A 22,007-nucleotide genomic window follows, 5' to 3' on the forward strand; every position below is an offset into this window, starting at 1 on the left:
AAAAAGAGACTAAATAAATCACATTTATTTTTTGAACTTTCTGAATGTTCTGAGTGACTGAGTGTGAACTACAGGAAATGCAGTTCATAGATGAAGGTTTTGCATGTTCACAACTTCACACACTTAAAGAGCGCTGGTGTGATCAGCACTGGAGATTTCAGTTATTTTAGAATCTCTCTCTGACACACACACACACACACACACACACATACACACACTGTACAGCAATGATGATCCCACTGATTCTACTGCTGACCACACTGACCTTCTTCCCTCAAGGTGAGAGAATATTTATTTCTAGACTCTTCTAAAGTGCTGTTTTGGGTAATAATATAATTTTAATTTAATGAGTAATATTTACTATTTCTGAGATCATATTTATTCTCTAATTTTTTTCTTTCCCTCTTTCTTCAGTTTCACACCAAGAGACTCAGACTCCCGAGTTTCTGTCTGTTGAAGCAGGAAAGAGTGTTTCTATTAGCTGTACTGGAACTGATGGAGTTGATGATGATATGAGTTGGTATCTGCAGAAACCTGGAGAAGCTCCTAAACTCCTGATACATGATGGAAACAGTCGTCAGACTGGAGTTTTAGAAAGATTCAGTGGTTCATATTCTGGACTTAACTTTCAACTGAGTATCAGTGGAGTCCAGGCTGAGGATGCAGGAGATTATTACTGTATGGGGGCGTATGTAGGTCCAGTGTTCACACAGTGAAAAAGCATCGTACAAAAACCTCCCTCTGCCAGACTGAACAGAAACTGCACAGCTGCAGCTGGAGGAGATCATGAAACGAGTCACAGAGTGGAACAAAATTATACACACTCACACAAAACTGCAGACAAGCACATATACAACACTTTAATTCATTTTTATTTTTACACATAGTTACAGTATATAATTCTTGAGAAAATCTTAAGAATTACACAATTCATTATCAAATGAATACTTGCCATAAAACAACCCCAGTTATTCTTCATCTTCCAAACCATAAATCCTACAGAAACACTGTAATCATTACAGAAGAAATCTCTTGTTTTTGAAAGTCAGATTAATAGCACTCTGTGTCAGTTGATAAACATAATTACTAACGATTACATATCAAACACCCTTTATCCTACAACTGGAAAATATCTTAAATAAAATGCTCACAAATCTTCTCTACTTCTGTAAATACAGTGAAATACAGAACAAAGAGCTGCTAAATGATGTGTAAAACATCCTGATTCTCATGTCAAGGGTGAACATTTTTTCATTAGTTGTAATAGTTGGATTAAGAAATTAGATTAATCATAGCAGACTAGCAAACATACAGTCTCTAATAACACTCAGCCTGTTACAGCACAGATATTACATACATTAACAAGATTTCCTAAAATATCTTAACATTAAGAACAACTTACCATCTTACTTTCTCTCCCTTTGAAAAAATGATTTCTGGTGAACGGTTAATCCTAACTCACTTTCCCAGTCAGATTAGTAGCTTTCCTAAACCCTCTTGATGTTTCAGGAGAGAACTTTCAGTTAAGCTCCCAGTAATAAAAGAAATAATCAAACTTCTGCTAAACCTGCAGAATTCTGTGATGATCCTTCATTTTTCTCCATTATATTTTTTTTATACTAATCTGATAAATTACAGTTTATTTTTACATGCTATGAACTCCTGCACTCATGATAGATCACCTGAGTTTACTTTTTATAATCTTCACCTGATGCTCAGCACAAGTCCAGCAGATCCTGTGGAAGTTCTGAGTATTTGTATCTGTTTATATACAAACATTTTACATACCCTGTTTATATTTGCAGTGTAATGTCTAAATCTCTACCATGTGAAATATAAGAGAGATAACAGTTTTAGATATAACAAAGATTTGCATCATAAAAAGGCTTTATGTTTTTCAAAGGATTTATAAGAGAAGTTAGTATTCACTTTTTTTGGGGTATTTTAATAATTTGACTATACATCATTCTGGTCATGATGCTTTAAATCAGTTTTAATCTGGATCTTTTTAATCTGTTTTATATCATGGTATCACAGTGTGGTCGTCGTTGTGATCTCAGTGATATCTGTACTGCAGAACTTAATTACTCAAGTAAATTACATTTCTATTAAAAGATCCTTCAGTTATGTTTTCTGCAGACAGGAAGATGATTTTCATGCTGAAGATAATTTGCATTAGCAGTTGATGCTTCAGTGCTCTGAGAGAGTTTATAGCTCTGTTAGTTTAACACTTCATGACTGAAATCTTAAATAACAGAAAACATTTCTGCATAATCTCACAGCAAATATGATTCCTTTAATCATCTTCATCTGTACCCTTCTAGACTTTCCAGGTAAATAACTTGAACTCTGATCTATTTTCTTCTAAAATTGGTGATAAATTCATAAACTGAAGCTGCTTTTCTTCATCTGCAGGAGTTTTTGGAGAAGTTGTTCTGACTCAGTCTGAGGAGAAGTCAGTTCAGTTTGGTCAGACAGTCACTATTTACTGTAAATCCAACACTGAAGTTTACAGGAATCCATCTGGTTCTGTATCTAAAGATTACTACATATCCTGGTATCTTCAGAAATCTGGAGAAGCTCCTAAACTCCTGATTTATTTCACAACAATGAGAGCCTCTGGAGTTTCCTCCAAGTTTACAGGAGGAGGCAGTTATTTACAGTTATTTGGAGGAAATGGTCTTGATTTCTTTCTGATCATCAGTGGAGTTCAGGCTGAATATGCTGGAGATTATTACTGTATGAGTGTACATAAGATCAGTGGAAGCTGGACGTTCACACAGTGAAAACCCATCATACAAAAAACCCTCTTCAGTCACACTGCACTGCACTGCTGCAGCTGAAACTCACTACACAACTGAATTCACCCTATTTTAATCTACTGCACTAAAATTATCATATCAAAACAATGACAAGCTAAAAATCACTGACTTTTATAGTTTTACTCATTATTTCTTATTGATGTAGCATTTCATAATAATTTAAACCACAAATAAGCACTGTTTCTACAACTTAAACTTCTTGATAACTCAAGAACAGCATGGAGAAATTTTCCACTGAAAATTTTTATTTTATTTATTTTTTTATATTATTGTTTCAAATAAGAGCATGTGTGAAAGAATACTTAAAATAAGCATAAAATGTTTACACATACTGTGCACATCATCCCTGTCCAATGAAAAAATATATAACTCCTGAACAGCAACTTGACAGGGGAGAGATAAAATCATTTTAACGTTCAATGGAAGTCAACTTATAATAGTTTATTTCAAGTAATTTTCAGGTTCAGGTAATTTTGGATTCAATTGGTCTATTGGTCTATTCATGAAGAAATCATGACACAGTGTAGAGAATACTATGTATGTAAAAATCAACAACAATGAAGATACTCGATTTTTTCATTGGAGGGTGAAGATCTATTATATTAATATATCTATATTTATATATTTATACATTTAGGATGTATCAATGTGAAGGTAATAACAGTTTGTAGTACAGGTCAGAAGTGCTTTAGCTTTACTGTCTCGGATTTCAGGCCACATTTTTCTTTAGTATGTATAGTATGACTCTATAACTGAGTAATGAAGGAGTATAAATATCAGAATTAATGTTGTTTAAATCAAACATTAAATGTTAATATCATATCCATAGTAACACCATGTTAAATTACAGTATCCATTTTTGGAAAGGAGTTTAGTTGAAATGCTGTAGCTGTAAACCAGGTAACATTTAGCCCTTTAACATTTTACTCCAAATAAAAGTTATTAAATGACCTTTTAGAATATACTAGAGAAAGTATCTGAAAGTAGAAACACCTTAAGCAGATCTTTGTTTCTCATCTCATTGTCAACCGCTTTATCCGCCCCTTTGTTTCTCAGTTTAAATTTAATTAATACAATCTGGAATACCAGGATGCAGTGTTTCCAAATATATGCATAATGAGATGTGAGCTGATAAAGTGATAAACTACGCTCAGTGATTTAATAAACTTAATATTAACAAAGAAAGAGTTTGTGCTTTGTTACAACTAATAATGATTTTGAATTAAATTACTATAAAACACACCATTTATAAGCTAACACAGGTCATAGTAAATGAATCAGTTACACATGTTTATTATACCTTATACTGACTAAATATCTTAAAATCCCCCCAATAAGTGAAACTGGTGTTTAAAATAAAGTGTTATTGAATAAAGAAGAAAAAGCCTAAAATTGATAAATCTACAGCTATAAAATAGTAAAACTAATACAGTAAGTAAAATTCCAAACAGGAATATGTAAATATGATTTTAATAGTAATGGTTTAGTTACAGTTAATTAATAATTAAACTTTGTCTGTTACTGTGATCAGGAAGATGATTTTCATGCTGAAAGACACTTTGCATTATCAGCTCATGCTTCAGCGCTCTGAGAGAGTTTAAATTTAGAACTGTTCTACATGATCACAGATCAAACAGCCATCATGACTTTCATCATCATCTTCACCTGGATGATCATCACCTGCACCTCCAGTAAGAAATGTTTATCTGTTCATTTTTATTCCATTAGATTCAGCATTTTGATATTTCTGATATTTTAATTTCAGTGCTGAATCTGAAATGTTTAATATGTGATATCTCTCACAGTTTAATTTCTCTCAGAATAAACAGATCATGTGGTTTAATGATGTGAGTTAATGCAGTCTCTCCTCCTCTCTCTCCACAGACTCTTTAGGACAGGTTTTAACTCAGTCTGGAGATCAGACAGTGCAGCCTGATCACACCGTCACTATTACCTGTAAACATGATCCAGCAATTGACTGTTTTAACAAAGATACAAAAAAGCGCTGTATATCCTGGTATCATCAGATTCCTGGAGAAGCTCCTAAACTCCTGATATATCACACTGATGAAAGAGCTTCTGGAGTTTCTTCTAGATTCAGTGGAAGTGAGAATGGAAACAAGATAGATTTCTCTCTGACCATCAGTAAAGTCCAGCCTGAAGATTCAGGAGTTTATTACTGTCAGAGTCAACATAACATAGGAGAGTCCCCAAACTTTGTGTGGGTGTTCACACAGTGAAATATCATCGTACAAAAACCTCCTTCAGTCTGACTCTACACTGCAGCTGCAGATACTGAAAGAGGAAGATGATGCAGATCAATGCTCCCTAATCTTTCTACTGAAGAGTGATAGGGTTGTAATAGAAATATAAAATAATTAAAATGATACGTTTACACTCTCACTTTTTATTGCCACTAAAAAATAAGTGAAAAGTGATTACATTGTTACTAATTTAGACTTTAGTTCTTACCTAGGTCAAGGTAAAAGTACTTTCCTACAGGTCATTTTAGAGAATTTTTTATCAGTCCATAGATAGATTTTAACAGTCTAAAGAACATCTAATTTCAAATAAGGTAAAAAAGGTAAAAAGTTGGAAAAATATTTTTTCGTTTTTTCTTCATCCCAAATACCTCTCTCAGTTAGAAAAGTGGTTACAAAAGGTTGTATTATTAAGTAAAGGCAATTATTATTATTATTATTATTATTATTATTATTATTATTATTATTATTATTATTATTATTATTATTAGCAGTAATACAGCAGAGCACCTGGTTACATTAATACAGTACCCACACACACAAACACACATATGATTCATCAACTTCCACTCATGAAAAGACAAATGAGGTGTCATGTAATGAAGAACAAATACTTTGTTATTACTTCTTTCATTTTAAAAATCGCCTCATTATTCATTTAATTTTAGTTTTGTTTACATTTCTGCTTTCAATGTTTAGAAAAACCCTGTCCAAATGAATCACTTCATCCAGATAGAGTGAATTTGACTGTGGTCCAACACCTTTTTTATATGTGATCCATCACAACTGCACATGTCACGTCACACTCCACCAAGAACATAGCAAACGTATGTAGCCTTGTATGAAGATAAACCGTGCAGAGAACCAAGAGAACTCGAGAGAAATGTCCCAACTAAGCTTCTTTAGTATATTTACATTCTACTAAAATGCATTAATTTTCAATGGGCATATATGCGGCTGAAATATGGAACTAAGATCATCCCAAATGTACATTTTAGTCATTATGGCCTTTAGAAAAATGTGTTTTGGGGAGGGAAGGTTCTATAAGGTGCACTATAGGCTCTTGTGGTGCAGCGTAACATTTTGTCCCTAATGGCATTTTCCCCTTACATTACTTTTTCTTTAATACTTTCAGTAGTTGTGAAACCAGTACTTTTACATTTTTACTTAAGGAAAAAACTTGCATTGATCCTTCAACTTTTACAGACGTATTTTAAATCCTAGTCTTCACTTCTACCTGAGTAATAAATGGGAATATTTTTGACACCTTTGAAAGATATATAGACTGCATGAATTCTCATCAGTAGAACAGACGCTTCTTCTGATTGTTCAGCTTTGTTGGACATTTAGTGTGTAATTTGAAAAATTGTCACATTTACAGCCCATATTTTAATCTGTTTGATAAGAATCCAGTATTGTTGTACAGAAAGAAGCAATGTGTGTTAGTGGGAGTGAGTTATCTTTAAAATACTCCATCAACAGTAAACTAATCTACTACAGGAAACACACACACACACACTACTATGTGTGTAATTTTGTGAGACCAGCAAGGAAAGCAGAGGCTTCAGAGAAAAGCCACATCAGACTTTTACAGACAGTAACTATTAAAACCCCACAACCTTCCACAACTCCTGCTGCACCACTGTACCAATTTCAGCTGTACTTCATTCAGATTTTAATACAGTCTTGATTCAGAAAGTTTTATTAAAGCACAGAATTAAAGCTCTGAATGAACAGAGAGCTCAGAACTGATGACTAGAAAATACAGAAATGATAAAGAAGCAGAAACACTCAAAAACAGCAGACTGATAGATATTATACGTGTATGTTTAAGTGTGTGTGTGTGTGTGTGTGTCTGTGTGTGTGTGTGTGTTTAAGTGTGTGTGTGTGTGTATCAGTAATCAGGACACTGCTGTTTGTTGAGGCTGTAGGTAACTGGGGGTTGGTTGCTCCTGTTGGCCTCACAGCTCACTGCTCCGGTGGTCCTCCACTGCTGCTCAGTGAGGGTCAGGGTGCTGCTCCAGCTGTAGAGACCGTTTTCCTCCTGCAGCACAGCCCCGCCCCCACTCACACCTGAGCTCGGACTGACCCCGCCCACCTTCCAGCTCAGCTTCCAGTCTGAGGGAAAACCCTTACTGCCCACACACACCAGTGTAGCCTTCCCCTGCTGCAGCTCAGCACTGGAGGGGGGCAACACTGTGAGGGTGGGCCGAGTGTCACCTGCAGAGAAAGAGAGAGAGAGAGAGAGAGAGAGAAAGAGAGAGAGAGAGAAAGAGAGATGAAGTTTCTGTTCTCTATCAGAGGTTTATTTCAGATGTTTTCACTTCCCTTCAACACTCTATATGTTAATAAAGCAGAACTGAGTGCAGCAGCCCATTCAAACACTTTTCATCATTTACAGTAAATAATCAACCTTTTTAAATGAGTAGAGAGTCTCTAATTACTTAATATTATCAAAACCAATAAAAAAAAAACAATCAGCATCCTGGTATTTTATACAGTGTTTTATATCTGAGCTTATTTCAAAACAGATAAAGAACAGATCAGACCTGACCATAAAACGGATTATCGATCATATGATCAATCATTTTTAAGACCTTTTAAGCTTCTGTAAATAAGTAAGGCAATAATTTTGTGATTAAATATAAAAAAACAGAATCAGAAAATGTATAGTCATTTAAAAGTCATTTAAAAAAAGTCATTTAAAAGATAAAACATTCATAATATTTTATAAAGATTTTTTTTAGATGAAATAAACTTTTAACAGATTATCAGTAACATCAGTATCGGAAAGGACATACGGAGTACATAAGACAAAAATCTCGAAAAAAACATCCTTTAATGCACTTTCCGAGAAAAAAGGTACTTTACTACTTTACAAATGTATCCTAAAAGATACAACTTGAACTTTAAGGTCAAACTAGGTCTCTTAGATGTTTGGAAAAACAACTGAAAAGGAATATGGTACAAATACATACCTTAACTAAAGATACTGAAAAAAAACTTCTGAGGTACTACCTCTAATATTTTAGAACCCAGCAGCACTTAAAAGTGTGAATTACAGGAAATGCAGTTCATAGATGAAGATTTTGCATGTTCACAACTTCACAAACTTAAAGAGCGCTAGTGTGATCAGCACTGGAGATTTCAGTTATTTCAGAATTTTTCTCTCTCTCTCACACACACACACACTGTACAGCAATGATGATCCCACTGATTCTACTGCTGACCACACTGACAATCTTCCCTCAAGGTGAGAGAATATTCATTTCTAGACTCTTCTAAAGTGCTGTTTGGGGTAATATAATTTTAATTTAATTAATATTATTTACTATTTCTGAGATCATATTTATTCTCTAATTTCTTCTTTCCCTCTTTCTTCAGTTTCACACCAAGAGACTCAGACTCCCGAGTTTCTGTCGGTTGAAGCAGGAAAGAGTGTTTCTATTAGCTGTACTGGAACTGATGGAGTTCGTGAATATATGAGTTGGTATCTGCAGAAACCTGGAGAAGCTCCTAAACTACTGATAAATGAGGGAAACCACCGCTGGTCTGGAGTCCCTGGAAGATTCAGAGGTTCATATTCTGGACTTAACTTTCAACTGAGCATCAGTGGAGTCCAGGCTGAGGATGCAGGAGATTATTACTGTGCGGGTTACTATAGTAGTGCAGGGTTTACACAGTGAAAAAGCATCGTACAAAAACCTCCCTCAGTCAGACTGAACAGAAACTGCACAGCTGCAGCTGGAGGAGATCATGATACGAGTCACAAAGTGGAATTAAGTTGCACAAACTCAAACAAAACTGCAGACATGCACATATACAACACTTTAATTCATTTTTGTTTTTATATAACTATAACTGAATAACGAAGGAGTATAAATCTCGACATCACAGATAATTAAAATGGTTTGAATCAAATACGAAATGTTGTTAAAATATTCTATCCATCATCACACCGTGATAAATTACAGTATACAGTGACAAATTAAAGTGGCTGAAAGTAGAAACACATTAAGCAGATGTTTGTTTCTCAATGGTAAGATCAATCTTCAAAACAGTGTTTACTAACTTAAACTGAACTTACATTAAAAAATGAGAGATCTAGAATAACAGGAACCATTATTTCTGAGTATGGGCATAATGAGATGTGAACTGAAGAAGTGATAAACTACACTCAGCGGTTCAATAAACTTTGTAATAAAAAGAGTTTGATTTTGTTACAACTGATAATGATTGTAAATTCAGATACTAAATAACAGACCATTTATATACTAACACAGTTTATAATTAATTAGTTTTACATGTTTATTATGCCTTACTGATCAGGGGAGCCTGGTCTGGGCTTCTGGGGTGCAAATTATTATTTAGTAGCCCCGAATCAGCTCAGCTGTACTATTAATGAGGAGACAGGCCACTGACCGCTGTGTGAATGGGAAATCTCTTAATGCCAATCATGGTGCTGGTTGAAGGATAAAGTTCCACCTTTTAGGAGAAACAGCCAATCAGCTTGCTGGTTTTGTGGAGCATGGAGAGGAGTCCGTGTGCTACTGGGGAAGCCCCCTCTCGCTATTTAACCCTTGTGTGGTGTTCATATTTTTGTTACTCGTTTACTTTGTTACTTGTATTTAATTCAGCAAAATTAAGCAATTTTACATTTAAATGCTTTACACATGCTTGCTTCACCTAAATTGCAAGCAATATAAACAGCTTACATGGTTAATATTTTCCCTTTACCTTTCTTATGTTACATTTCTTTAAAAAGTGCTACTCTTTTTTTTATTAGTTTTTTAAATAAATGTAAAAGAAAATGAATTTAACTCAAGATATGAGTAGAAAATTTGTTTAGTTTCAAATTTACAAATTAATCAATGTTTATTAGCCCTTGGCAAAACATACTGTATGTAATATAAATATATAGGGGGGGGGTTATACAGTGTGTGTTTATAGAAAATGTGTTTTGATATATGTTCTTCACCAAAAATGAGACAATGCCAATGAGTTTGAGTTAGAAAAAATATTTTTTTAGTATCATTTGATGAAAAATGAAAACGGGTCCCACAGACCCAAACACCACACAAGGGTTAAATTAGATTTTATCAATGATTTAAAATATATTTTTAAAATGGTAATCCAACGTTTGTTTTCAAGTATTTTGGTCTCTCCACTTTTAAACAGATGGAAGGCTGGTCTTGCATGACTGGAAATAGGCGCCCAGTCGCGTTACTACTTTATCGCAAGGGGGGGATCTGCACATGCTCTTTTTAGAGTTTTGGCAGTGTGTTGCAGCAGCTAGCTGACGTAAAATAAATATGGATATACGGCGATTTTAAAAAAGAAAGGTAACGGAGCTAACCATGTTTCTGATAGCAGTTTAAAAAGACACGTCTCCGTATCAAAACACACAGATGGACTGTGTTCTTAATAAAATGCAGCTTGAGACAGTCAGTTAGCTTAACTTTAGAATAAGCTAGATAGACAGTCAAGGTCTAAAAAAAAAAATTCAACTTACCCTGTTGTACCTGATAAGCCAATAACTATTTCATTTTCAAATTGTGTTTATTAATTTAGGATTGCAGGACTTACTGTGAGCTATAATGAACGAAAATTCATTTAGATAACTAGTTACCTAGAAGCTGGATGTCCTTATCCTGACCCAACTATTAATTTTCCTTATCCAGGCACAAGTATTAATTTCCCTTATCCTGACCCAACTATTTATTTTCCTTATCCTGACCCAACTATTTATTTTCCTTATCCTGACACAACTATTTTTTTTCTTATCCTGACACAAATATTAATTTCCCTTATCCTGCCACAAATATTAATTTCCCTTATCCTGACACAACTATTAATTTTCCTTATCCTGACACAACTATTATTTTTTTCTTATCCTGTCACAACTATTAATTTTCCTTATCCTGACCCAACTATTAATTTCCTTTATCCTGGCTCAACTATTAATTTCCTTATCCTGGCTCAACTATTAATTTCCTTTATCCTGGCTCAACTATTAATTTCCTTTATCCTGGCTCAACTATTAATTTCCTTATCCTGGCTCAACTATTAATTTCCTTATCCTGGCTCAACTATTAATTTCTTTATCCTGACTGAACTATTAATTTCCTTTATCCTGACCCAACTATTAATTTCCTTTATCCTGACCCAACTATTAATTTCCTTTATCCTGACCCAACTATTAATTTCCTTTTTCCTGACCAAACTATAAATTTCCTTATCCTGGTTCAACTATTAATTTTCCTTATTGTGACCCAACCATAAATTTCCTTATCCTGACCCAACTATTAATTTCCTTTATCCTGACACAACTATTTATTTTCCTTATCCTGACACAACTATTCGTTTTTTTTCTTATCCTGACACAACTATTAATTTGCCTTATCCTGACACAACTATTAATTTGCCTTATCCTGACACAACTATTTATTTTCCTTATCCTGCCACAATTATTCATTTTCCTTATCCTTCCACAACTATTAATTTGCCTTATCCTGGTACATTTCTGGTGGTTTTGTGTCTTAATAATTAATAATCTTTAAAAATGCAATAAAAAAAAAACGAAACAATTATTTTCTAATACGGATCATGGTAAATAAATTATTCACAGATATGAATGTTTAATGTTGGCTTTAATAAACAAATATCTTAATGTATGATATAAAACATGTGAAAGTGGACCTTTAAATAAAGTGTTACCTAACAGAATAAAATAAAAATACGGTCAATAAACAGTAATATAATTAATACAAGCAATTAAGGAAGGGAAATCATATTTTTTTAGCTAGAATTGTAGTTAATAATTAAGCTTTGTCTATTACTGCACTCAGGAAGATTATTTTTATGCTGGAGATAATTTGCATTAGCAGTTCATGCTTCAGCGATCTGGGAGAGTTTATAGCTCTGTTAGTTTAACTCATCATGACCTAAGATCTCTTCTACATGTTCACAGACCAAACAGTCATCATTACTTTGATCTCTATCTTCATTTGGATGCTTTTTACATGTACTTTGGGTAAGACAATGAATTTATGTAATGTATGTTTCTATTTATTTTATTATATATTAATTGTAATAGTCTTATCTAGAAGAATTTTGTAAAGTAGAATAAAATTGTAGCCATGATGTTTTTTTGTTTTTGTTTTGTTTTTTTGTATTTGCAGGTTCAATGGGCGAGGTTGTAGTAACTCAGTCTGAAGCTAAATTAGTTCAGCTCAGTGATTCAGTCAGTATTGACTGTAAATTTAACACAGTGGTTTATAGGTATGAGCAAGGGACATCTTCCAAGGGCCGTTATTATACATCTTGGTACCTTCAGAAGGCTGGAGAAGAACCCAAGCTTCTAATATACTATTCTGATGAAAGGTTTTCTGGAGTTTCTTCAAAATTCAGTGGTGGTGGTGGTCATCCTTCATCTGGAGGGAATGGCCTTGATTTCTCTCTGACCATCAGTGGAGTCCAGCCTGAAGATGCTGGAGATTACTACTGTCAGAGTCAGCATTCGATCAGTGGAAGCTATGTGTTCACACAGTGAAAAAGCACTGTACAAAAACCTCCCTCAGTCACACTGTGCTGCACTACACTGTTCTGCTGCAGCTGGAACCAAGAGTATGTTTCACTATGTGAGTGGCTCTGATAAAAAAAAATATTTTTTTTTTTATTTTTTCTAGAACTTGTGCTCTGTAGATGTTTTTTCTACTTTAAAAGCTTTAGAGTAGTTTAGTTTAGATGGAATCGTTTAAATAAACACACAGTCATACATACAGGGAAGACTGTGGCATGAAACCTAGACTTGAAATGCACATAGTCTAGTGCAGGGGTCACCAATCCTGCTCCTGAAGAGCTGCCATCCTGTAGGTTACACCTCCATTCCAAACCTTACACACCCTCAAGCATTTCTGGAGAAAGTTATTAAATGGATCAGGTGGGATAGGCTGGTGGTTGGAGCTGAAGACTGCTGGAAAGTAGCTGGTCTATGGTTTACAGCTGTTCTACCTAATCACAGATCAAACATCCATCATAACTTTCACCACCATCTTTATCTGGATAATCATCAACTGCACCTCTAGTAAGAAATGTTTATTCCTTTATTTTATGTCAGTCATTAAACATTTAGCTAGAAGTATTTGTGAGACTGTTTTAGTGTAGAATCTGAAATATGTTTTATGTTTGATATCACTTAGTGTAATTTCTCTCAGAAATTTTGTAATAATTATGTTAATGAAGTTTCTGCTCCTTTCTCTCCATAGACTCTTTAGTCAGGTTGTGGTATTTCAGTCCGGAGAGCAGCCTGATTACACTGTCACACTTACCTGTAAACATGATCCAGCAATGGTTTGTATAAATAAACTAAAACACTAAAGTAAAATGTAAGTATTTACATTCATTACTCAGGCTGATGTATAGATACTAAGGTTTAAAATACTTAACTCAAGCTTTTTACTGAAGTAAAAGTTTAAAAGTACTTGTTTCAAAACTACTTAAAGTAAAAGTAAGGTAAGTGGTGAAAAATGCCATTAATGACAAAAGCTTAGGCCACAAAACAGGAACGTAAAGTGCACTACCCCCGTCTCCTCCCCAAAACACATTTTTCTAAAAGCCATAATGACTATAACATTATATTTAAATGTTAACGTTGAAAACTGTGGGATGCACTAGGCTCCCTGTTTCAGCTATATATCTGCCCTTTGAAAATGAATCCATTTTAGTAGAATGTAAATATATTAAAGAAGCTTAGTTGGGACATTTCTCTTGAGTTCTCTTGAGCCTCTGCACAGATTATCTTCATACTAGACTACATACGTCTGCTATGTTCCTGCTGGAGTGTGGGCGTGACGTGTGCAGGTGTAATCGATCGAGTATAAACCAATAGCATGTTGAGGTGGAATATGTTTATACTTCTCATCCAACCACAATCAGAGTCACTTAATCCGGATATAGCGATTTACCTGGATAGGTTTTCTTTTTAAATGACAAGAAACAATCAAACGAGAATAAGTACAAGCTGAAATTCAATAGGAGTAACAAGGCTATTTGTAAAATACAAGAAGTAAAAGGTTTAGATAACTGTGTGAAAATGTGAGGAGTAGAAGTAATGTTACAGGACGCACCCAAGCAGAGAGAAAAACCCATGAGAATGGCCCTAAAACTTAAAGTGCCTGTATTCCAAAAGAAACAATTAGGTTTAATTAGAAAATAATAAAATATTTTTTTGTTGTAGTAAGAGAAATAATAAAATGTAACTGATAGAAGTACATTTGTTGAAGGGATTTTTACACTTGTGGTGTACCTGCCTGGAGCTGGTTTTCAACCAGCACACTATTCCTCACAAGCCCAATGCTCTTCTACTGCACCATCACTGCACCACATAGAGACAACTGCTGAAAACAGAAAAGGCACCCTCAAGAGTGCTAGTAGGGCAAAAGGTGGGAAAACAAACAAAGGAGACACAATATGAGGTGTGTCTCAAACTGAAAAGCTTTTCCCAGAAACCCAGACAACTGACATAAATGTTTCCTTCTTTTTTTCTTTTCTTTTTGCTTTGCTTTGGTTTTTGCTGGCTTGTGCAACCTTACCAGTCACCTCTCAAAAAAAATAATAATAATAAAAAAAGGTGTGACAAAGGCAAGCAGGAAACACAGCCTTAAATACAGGAACCTGCAGGTGAAGCTGATTGGCACTGATTACTAGAGGTGGGCGGATCGATCCAAATATCGATAATATCGATACCAACGCTGGTATTGGTATTGAGCAATACTCATGTAAAAATATCGATATTCAAGCTTTTTTCTCTGCCGCACGCACTGACTGCTTCGCACGAGATTCACCACAGTCTACTCTCTGGTCTCTTGTTGTTGCACATGCGTCACGTGGCTCAGCCTGGCCCCGCCCACTCAGCGCTCTCCATGAGTTGACACGAATCTACCTCAGGAGATTTGTGTTGAGTGATATTTTTTTACAAAAAAAAACTGAAAGAACTGCACTGAAAGAAAGACAATTCCTTTTTTTTTAGAAAAGATGTCTAGAATTAGAAAAGATGTCTAGTGAGGGTAGAATTTTTATTTTATTTTTTTAAAGACATATATTTTCCTAATGTTAAGGCAAACTTTGTTTTGTTACTGTTCCATTGTTTCTAAACAAAAAATGTTGATTGTAATAAAGTATTTTGCTATCACTTACAATGTTTGGCAAAATTATATCCTGGATTTTTGGATCATTTGCATGTATAAAGCTTAAATATTAAAAAGTATCGGTATCAGTATCGATATCGGCAATACTGGCTCTGCATTTACTTGGTATTGGATCGATACCAAAATTCCCTGTATCGCCCACCTCTACTGATTACTCCGGAACTCTGGGAAAGAGTGCCTCGTTGCTGCCGCCTTCTGCTGGCAGCAGATGGTGCAGGCTGAACCCTTACAGTAAAGAGTAATCTGAAAATGTATTACTCCAGTAAAGTATAGTAGATAACCAAAATTACTTCTTAAATAAGGTAATCAAGTGTTTGTACTTTATTACTTGTCACCTCCGGTTCTGGTCCTGGTCAACCTGATTATGCAATATTGAACGTTTTTTAGGGTCTGCCATAGTGAAAGTGTAAGCCACACAGACTTCACTCTGACCATCAGTAAAGTCTAGCCCTAAGATTCAGGAATTTGTTATCATTAGAGGAAACATGACCTGAACTGCATATTGATGTGTTTATTTAGTGAAATATCATAAAATATAAAATCAAAAGAACTGATAATGCCCTGCTGCAGATACAGGTATTGAAGGGGAAGACAACACTGAGCACTGAAAGGCAACAAAAGCATGGACACACACACTTTTTATTGTTCTTATTGTTGTTGCCAAGGTACACAGTTTACAAACAGTCCTGATTTAGAACATCTAGAGTACTATAATCATAAAGTAAAGGCTGTCAACATTTAAACCCACACAATTCATTTTGAATCAGTAACGCTTTGTTATTTTTTTAACGCAATTAATTACACCACCAAGTTCAACCCCAACTTCCACCGTAATCTGCCCTACCCCTTGCCCAACATGCAGATTGTTTTATGGAGCAGTTTGCTTGACTTACCACATGACTCCTATTTGTTTTTTAATTAAACCAATAGTTTGCCATTTGATTAGGACATGAATTCAAAAAGCAGAGAAAGAGAGAGCAAGAAAGAGAGAAAGAGGGAGAGAAAGAGAGCGAGTAATAAAACTCTGAGGTTTCTGTTCTGTTCTGTCCTGTAAGAGGTTTTCTGAGGCAGCACTGAAGGGGGGCAACACTGTGAGGGTGGGCCGAGTATCACCTGCAGAGAGAGAGAGAGAGAGACAGAAAGAGAGAGATGAAACTCAGAGGTTTCTGTTCTCTGAAAGCAGGTGTCTTAGTCTGTTTCACTTCCCTTTTAAACACTGTATGTTCATAAAGCATAACTAAGTGGAGCAACCCGACTCAACACATTTAATCATTTACAGTCAATAATCATGGTTCCATTCTTAGAGTAACTCTAGAAATCACTTATATATATATATGGAAAACCTGACTATCAGTAACACACCTACAACATGAAATGGATTTTCTGAATACATTCAGAATATTATAAAGATCATAATGCTGCAAATAAAATGCGTCACTGAACATTTACAACACTTACAAAACATTTGATTAAGATTAGATTTTGGACTGAGGTTTAGGTTGGGTTAGAATTAGAGTTAGGGCAAGGATTATGGCTAGAGTTATGATTAGGACCAAGATCAGGGATAGTGTGATGTCCTTAAAGGAGTATCTGTTACGCCCTCGCTATGTTTTCCTGTGTTTTCCCCGTTTCCTAGTGTGTTTCTCTAGTACTTTTCCATCTCGTGTGTCTAATTTGTAGCTCCGCCCCTCGTTACCTGTCTCCCCAGGTGTTCATTGTTTCATGTTTAGTATAAATAGTACCTGTTTATCTACGTTTGCTGTCGGTCTTTGCACCTTCCTCTGTTGTCTGTCACGTTCACGTTTTCTCATTGTGTATTACGCCACGTCATTGCTCTTTCTATGTTATTGTGTTCTTACGTTCTTGTTTATTTCTAGTTTATATTTTGTCACGTTTATTTCTAGTCTTGTTATTTTCCTTGTTTGTACATATCCACGTATTTATCCTTGTATATATTCCCTAGCCCTGTTTTGTTATTATCTGTTTAGTTTAGCCACTTATCTGTTTAGCTTAGCTCTTTGTTTGTTTTCCCTGTTTGTTTATGTCTATATATTTATATTCGTTAATCCCCTGTTTTGTTTACTTGTTTATTTGTTATTTATTAAAGTTTTGTCTTACCCGCTCAAACGTCCGCCTCCCGTCTCACCTCGCGTTACAGAAAGACCGACCGCAATGGACGTTTATGCGGGAAACCCTTGGGTTGGATCCGGGCTGGCCATCCGTCATGCCCCCTTTGGGACCTCGGCGCAGGAAAACCCGAGGCCTCGAGGCCGGAGAAGGCCTCGGGCTAGGCGTTCTAAGAGGTCCCAAAATTCGGAGGATTTTCTTGGGGGGGGGCTAACGGTTGGGGCCATCGGCCTCGCTCCGAACCGCGAGGTAGGCAAGGCAGGCAGAAACGCGGACTGTGAGGACTATTTCTGGGATTACGTGGACCTCCTCGCAGCCGCGTCCAGTTCGGAGGACGAGTTGTACTGTCCGATGAGAGCCCGCTTGCCGCCGCTTGCGGAGGCTATCCTCCACCCGCCTCCCAGGGCGCGCTCCACCTCGTCGGCTCCGCAGCTAGCTTCTGAGGCTAACCAGCTAGCTCCTCCGGCGGCTGCAGCTCGATGCTTCCCCACGGCTACGCGGCTAACGCAGCTAGCATCTCCAGCGGCTGCAGCTCCAGGCATCCCCACGGCTACGCGGCTAACGCAGCTAGCTTCTCCAGCGGCTGCAGCTCCAGGCATCCCCACGGCTACGCGGCTAACGCAGTTAGCATCTCCTGCTTCCACGGGTCAAGTTTCTCTGGCTGCTACGGCGCCCGCATCTTCTACGGCTGCAGACCCAGCTTCCACGGCGGCCGCCGAGCAGCGCTTCCAGTCACCCGCAGCGGCAGCAGATCTTCGCTCCGGGGTTCCCATGACAACGGCGCTACACTGTACTGCTACTGCCACCCCGGAACCTGAATACGCTGCGGTGAAATTAAGTCAAGTCTCCGTGCAGTCTTCAGCAGCCCGAGTCGTCACACAGACACCTACAGCCCAAGGGTCCAAGTCTGTTCATGTGAGTGTTCCTGTGTCAGCGGTGCCCGCCACCGCTAATGTTCCTGTGTCAGCGGTGCCCGCCACCGTCCATGCTCCAAGGTCAGCGGTGCCCACTGCCAATGTTCCTGTGCCAGCGGTGCCCAACACCAATGCTCCAAGTTCAGCAGTGCCCACCGCCCATGCTCCAAGGTCAGCGGTGCCCACCGCCAATGTTCCTGTGCCAGCGGTGCCCACCGCCAATGTTCCTGTGCCAGCGGTGCCCACCGCCAATGTTCCTGTGCCAGCGGTGCCCACCGCCAATGTTCCTGTGCCAGCGGTGCCCACCGCCTATGTTCCTGTGCCAGCGGTGCCCACCGCCAATGTTCCTGTGCCAGCGGTGCCCACCGCCAATGTTCCTGTGCCAGCGGTGCCCACCGCCAATGTTCCTGTGCCAGCGGTGCCCACCGCCTATGTTCCTGTGCCAGCGGTGCCCACCGCTCCTGCTACGATGCCAGCGATGTCCACCGCTCCTGCTATGATGCCAGCGGTGCCAGACACCGTCCATGTTCCTGTGCCAGCGGTGCCCACCGCCCATGTGCCGATGCCAGCGGTGCCCACCGTCCATGTTCCTGTGCCAGCGGTGCCCACCGTCCATGTTCCTGTGCCAGCGGTGTCCACTGCCCATGTGCCGATGCCAGCAGTGCCCACCGTCCATGCTCCTATGCCAGCGGTGCCTACCGCTCCAGCGTCGACGCCAGCGATGCTCGTCGTCACGCCGCCAGCCCCAGCTGCTCTAGTCGCCGCGCCGCCAGCTCCTGCTGCCCGAGACGCCGCACCGCCAGCTCCTGCTGCCCGAGTCGCCGCACCGCCAGCTCCTGCTGCCCGAGTCGCCGCGCCGCCAGCTCCTGCTGCCCGAGTCGCCGCGCCTCCAGCTTCTGCTGCCCAAGCCGTCGCGTCGCCAGCGAGGCCCGTCACCACACCCAAGCCCATCCCGGCACCCAGGACTAAGTTTTGCCCCAAGCCTCGTGTGCCCAGGTCTACCCCAAGGCCCCCGGACTCCAGCCCAAGAACTTTGCCCAGGCTGGCTCCATGGACTACCCCACAGACTTTAGCCAGTCCTGGGCATCCCCAAGTGGTTCTGGTCCCCATGTCACTTCCTGTTCTGGTCCCCGTGTCTGTCTATGTTCCGGTTCCTGTCTTGTCTGGTTTTTCTGTGCCTGTTCCTGTCACCGTCTTCGTGTCTGTTCCTGTTAATGTTTTTGTTCCCGTTCCCATGTCTAGTCCTGTCCAGTCACCCGTCATGTCTCACGTCCAGTCATCGTCCCCTGTCCAGTTTCCTGTCCAGTCTCCTGTCTCGCCCAATGTCCAGTCTCCAGTCACATCCCCGGTTCAGTCTCCTTTCTCTGTCCAGTTTCCTGTCCGGTCTTCGGTCCAGTCTCCTGTTCTGCCCCATGTTAAGTCTCAGGTCTCGTCTCTTGTGTTTCCCGGCCTCTCCCCGCCGCCGGCCCCCGGGGTTCGTTTTTACGCGCCTCGGGAGCTGCGCGTTTAGGGAGGGGCTTCTGTTACGCCCTCGCTATGTTTTCCTGTGTTTTCCCCGTTTCCTAGTGTGTTTCTCTAGTACTTTTCCATCTCGTGTGTCTAATTTGTAGCTCCGCCCCTCGTTACCTGTCTCCCCAGGTGTTCATTGTTTCATGTTTAGTATAAATAGTACCTGTTTATCTACGTTTGCTGTCGGTGTGGTAGTGTGGGTGGTGTGGTCAGGAGGTACCGCTGTCGAATAGCGACGTAAAGGCAAAGGAGGCGCTTGGAGCAGTTGTAAACTGTTCAGCTATAACAGTTTATTGACAAAAAAAAACAAAAAAAGAATACAATACACTATATACACTTATTTTTAGGAGTAGGCAGAGATAAGTGGATAATGCTACCACTAGTTAAGACTTAAGGGTAAGAACGCTAACCCAGTCCTTAATAGAGTTCTTAAGCTTTTTAGCTCCAGCAAACATGTCCGTCTCAGAGAACTCAATCTACCTCTCCTCCCGTAATGCTCACCCTATACCCCTTAAATACCCCCCGGGCTAAACCAAAAGAGTACATGGGTGAAACAGCTACCAACAATTACACATATAACAAATATACACATAACCGGTTATCTTCACTCATACGACATACTAGGACTTATAGGACAGGTAAGTATAATACACACATATACATACACATTTAATTAACAATTCTGCTTTTTCCCCCACAGGTAATCTGGAACCCCCCCCCCCGGCACCAAAGGTTTCTTCCCACCCCATTAAGGGTATAAAAGCTGGGTGACCCGCGCGCTGCCACTCCATAAGGAAGCCGGTAAGTAGCAGGGGTAACCTGCCTAATTAAATATTAAAAATTGTCTTTCAGGATCGTTGGTGATTGGTGTGGGGACCCACCATATCACAGTCGGTCTTTGCACCTTCCTCTGTTGTCTGTCACGTTCACGTTTTCTCATTGTGTATTACGCCACGTCATTGCTCTTTCTATGTTATTGTGTTCTTACGTTCTTGTTTATTTCTAGTTTATATTTTGTCACGTTTATTTCTAGTCTTGTTATTTTCCTTGTTTGTACATATCCACGTATTTATCCTTGTATATATTCCCTAGCCCTGTTTTGTTATTATCTGTTTAGTTTAGCCACTTATCTGTTTAGCTTAGCTCTTTGTTTGTTTTTCCCTGTTTGTTTATGTCTATATATTTATATTCGTTAATCCCCTGTTTTGTTTACTTGTTTATTTGTTATTTATTAAAGTTTTGTCTTACCCGCTCAAACGTCCGCCTCCCGTCTCACCTCGCGTTACAGTATCACACATGTAGACCACTTCATAAAATATGCATCTACCTACTTTAGTTATGTATCAATAAAACATTACATTCAGATTCACTACTGCTATTTTACTTACATATGGCTGATATTACATTAGGGAAATACAAGTTTTTTACTAAAGACCATTTTTATGATTATGGAACGAAATGCTATGTATTTAGAATAAATAGCTGACCAAACATAATTAATGTAGGAGTGTTGTTGTAAACAATATGAAATCCTTATTTCTTTACCAGTAACATTCTATTGACTTTGATTTACTAATATAATATATAACATATATAAAATTACTGTAGACATAATGTTTAAAAGACAAAAATATATAATTATTATATAATGTTAAATAACAGTAGAAAAGCATCTGGAGGATATTTTAAAGTGTAAATCCTGATGATACTTTTAACACAAGCAGGTCTCAGTACACAACTAGTAGCAATTCAAATATTATTAAAAAAAAAAAGTAATGGAAAATTCAGTCTTTGTACAAAAACCTCCTGCGCTAAAGCTGCACTGTTTCACTTAGAAGGTGATGTTTCTGAGTCATGGTTTAATTCAATTCATATATTAAATTCTGCTTGTTTTTATCTATATTTTATTCTTCGTCTCATTTGAATATGGTTAAAACAAATGTATTCCATTAAAATTTAAATTTAAAAAATCAGTAAAAAGGACAAAATATCTAGACTTTTTTTCAGCCATTTTATGTCAGGTAATTTTCTGTACTCAACACTATGTATCTAAAGATGTCTGATGCAATGTCTGTACAGAACATTTAATCAAGTATTTAAATACCTGTTGTTTCTTTAGTAGTTTGAATTTGTGTTGATATTCTACAATTACCTTCAACTTTCAAC

The 22,007-nt window shown here is 38.1% G+C and overlaps 4 gene segments (V, D, J or C); 3 read left to right on the top strand and 1 right to left on the bottom strand.

The window, feature by feature from the left end:
- The first annotated feature begins 197 nt into the window (after positions 1–197).
- On the top strand, positions 198–716 carry LOC125799495 (immunoglobulin kappa variable 1-6-like). The segment is given in 2 exon segments: positions 198–279; positions 415–716. Coding segments are annotated over 2 exon segments (354 nt in total).
- A 3,730-nt stretch (positions 717–4,446) lies between these two features.
- On the top strand, positions 4,447–5,129 carry LOC125799494 (Ig kappa chain V-III region VH-like). The segment is given in 2 exon segments: positions 4,447–4,513; positions 4,707–5,129. Coding segments are annotated over 2 exon segments (405 nt in total).
- Positions 5,130–6,977: 1,848 nt separating this feature from the next.
- LOC125799377 (Ig kappa-b4 chain C region-like) lies at positions 6,978–7,671 on the bottom strand. The segment is given in 2 exon segments: positions 6,978–7,303; positions 7,638–7,671. Coding segments are annotated over 2 exon segments (360 nt in total).
- A 616-nt stretch (positions 7,672–8,287) lies between these two features.
- Positions 8,288–8,769, top strand: LOC125799378 (immunoglobulin lambda variable 3-25-like). The segment is given in 2 exon segments: positions 8,288–8,336; positions 8,468–8,769. Coding segments are annotated over 2 exon segments (351 nt in total).
- Positions 8,770–22,007: the final 13,238 nt, after the last annotated feature.

This window comes from Astyanax mexicanus, chromosome 3, assembly GCF_023375975.1.
Source record: "Astyanax mexicanus isolate ESR-SI-001 chromosome 3, AstMex3_surface, whole genome shotgun sequence".
Taxonomy (NCBI): Eukaryota; Metazoa; Chordata; class Actinopteri; order Characiformes; family Acestrorhamphidae; genus Astyanax; species Astyanax mexicanus.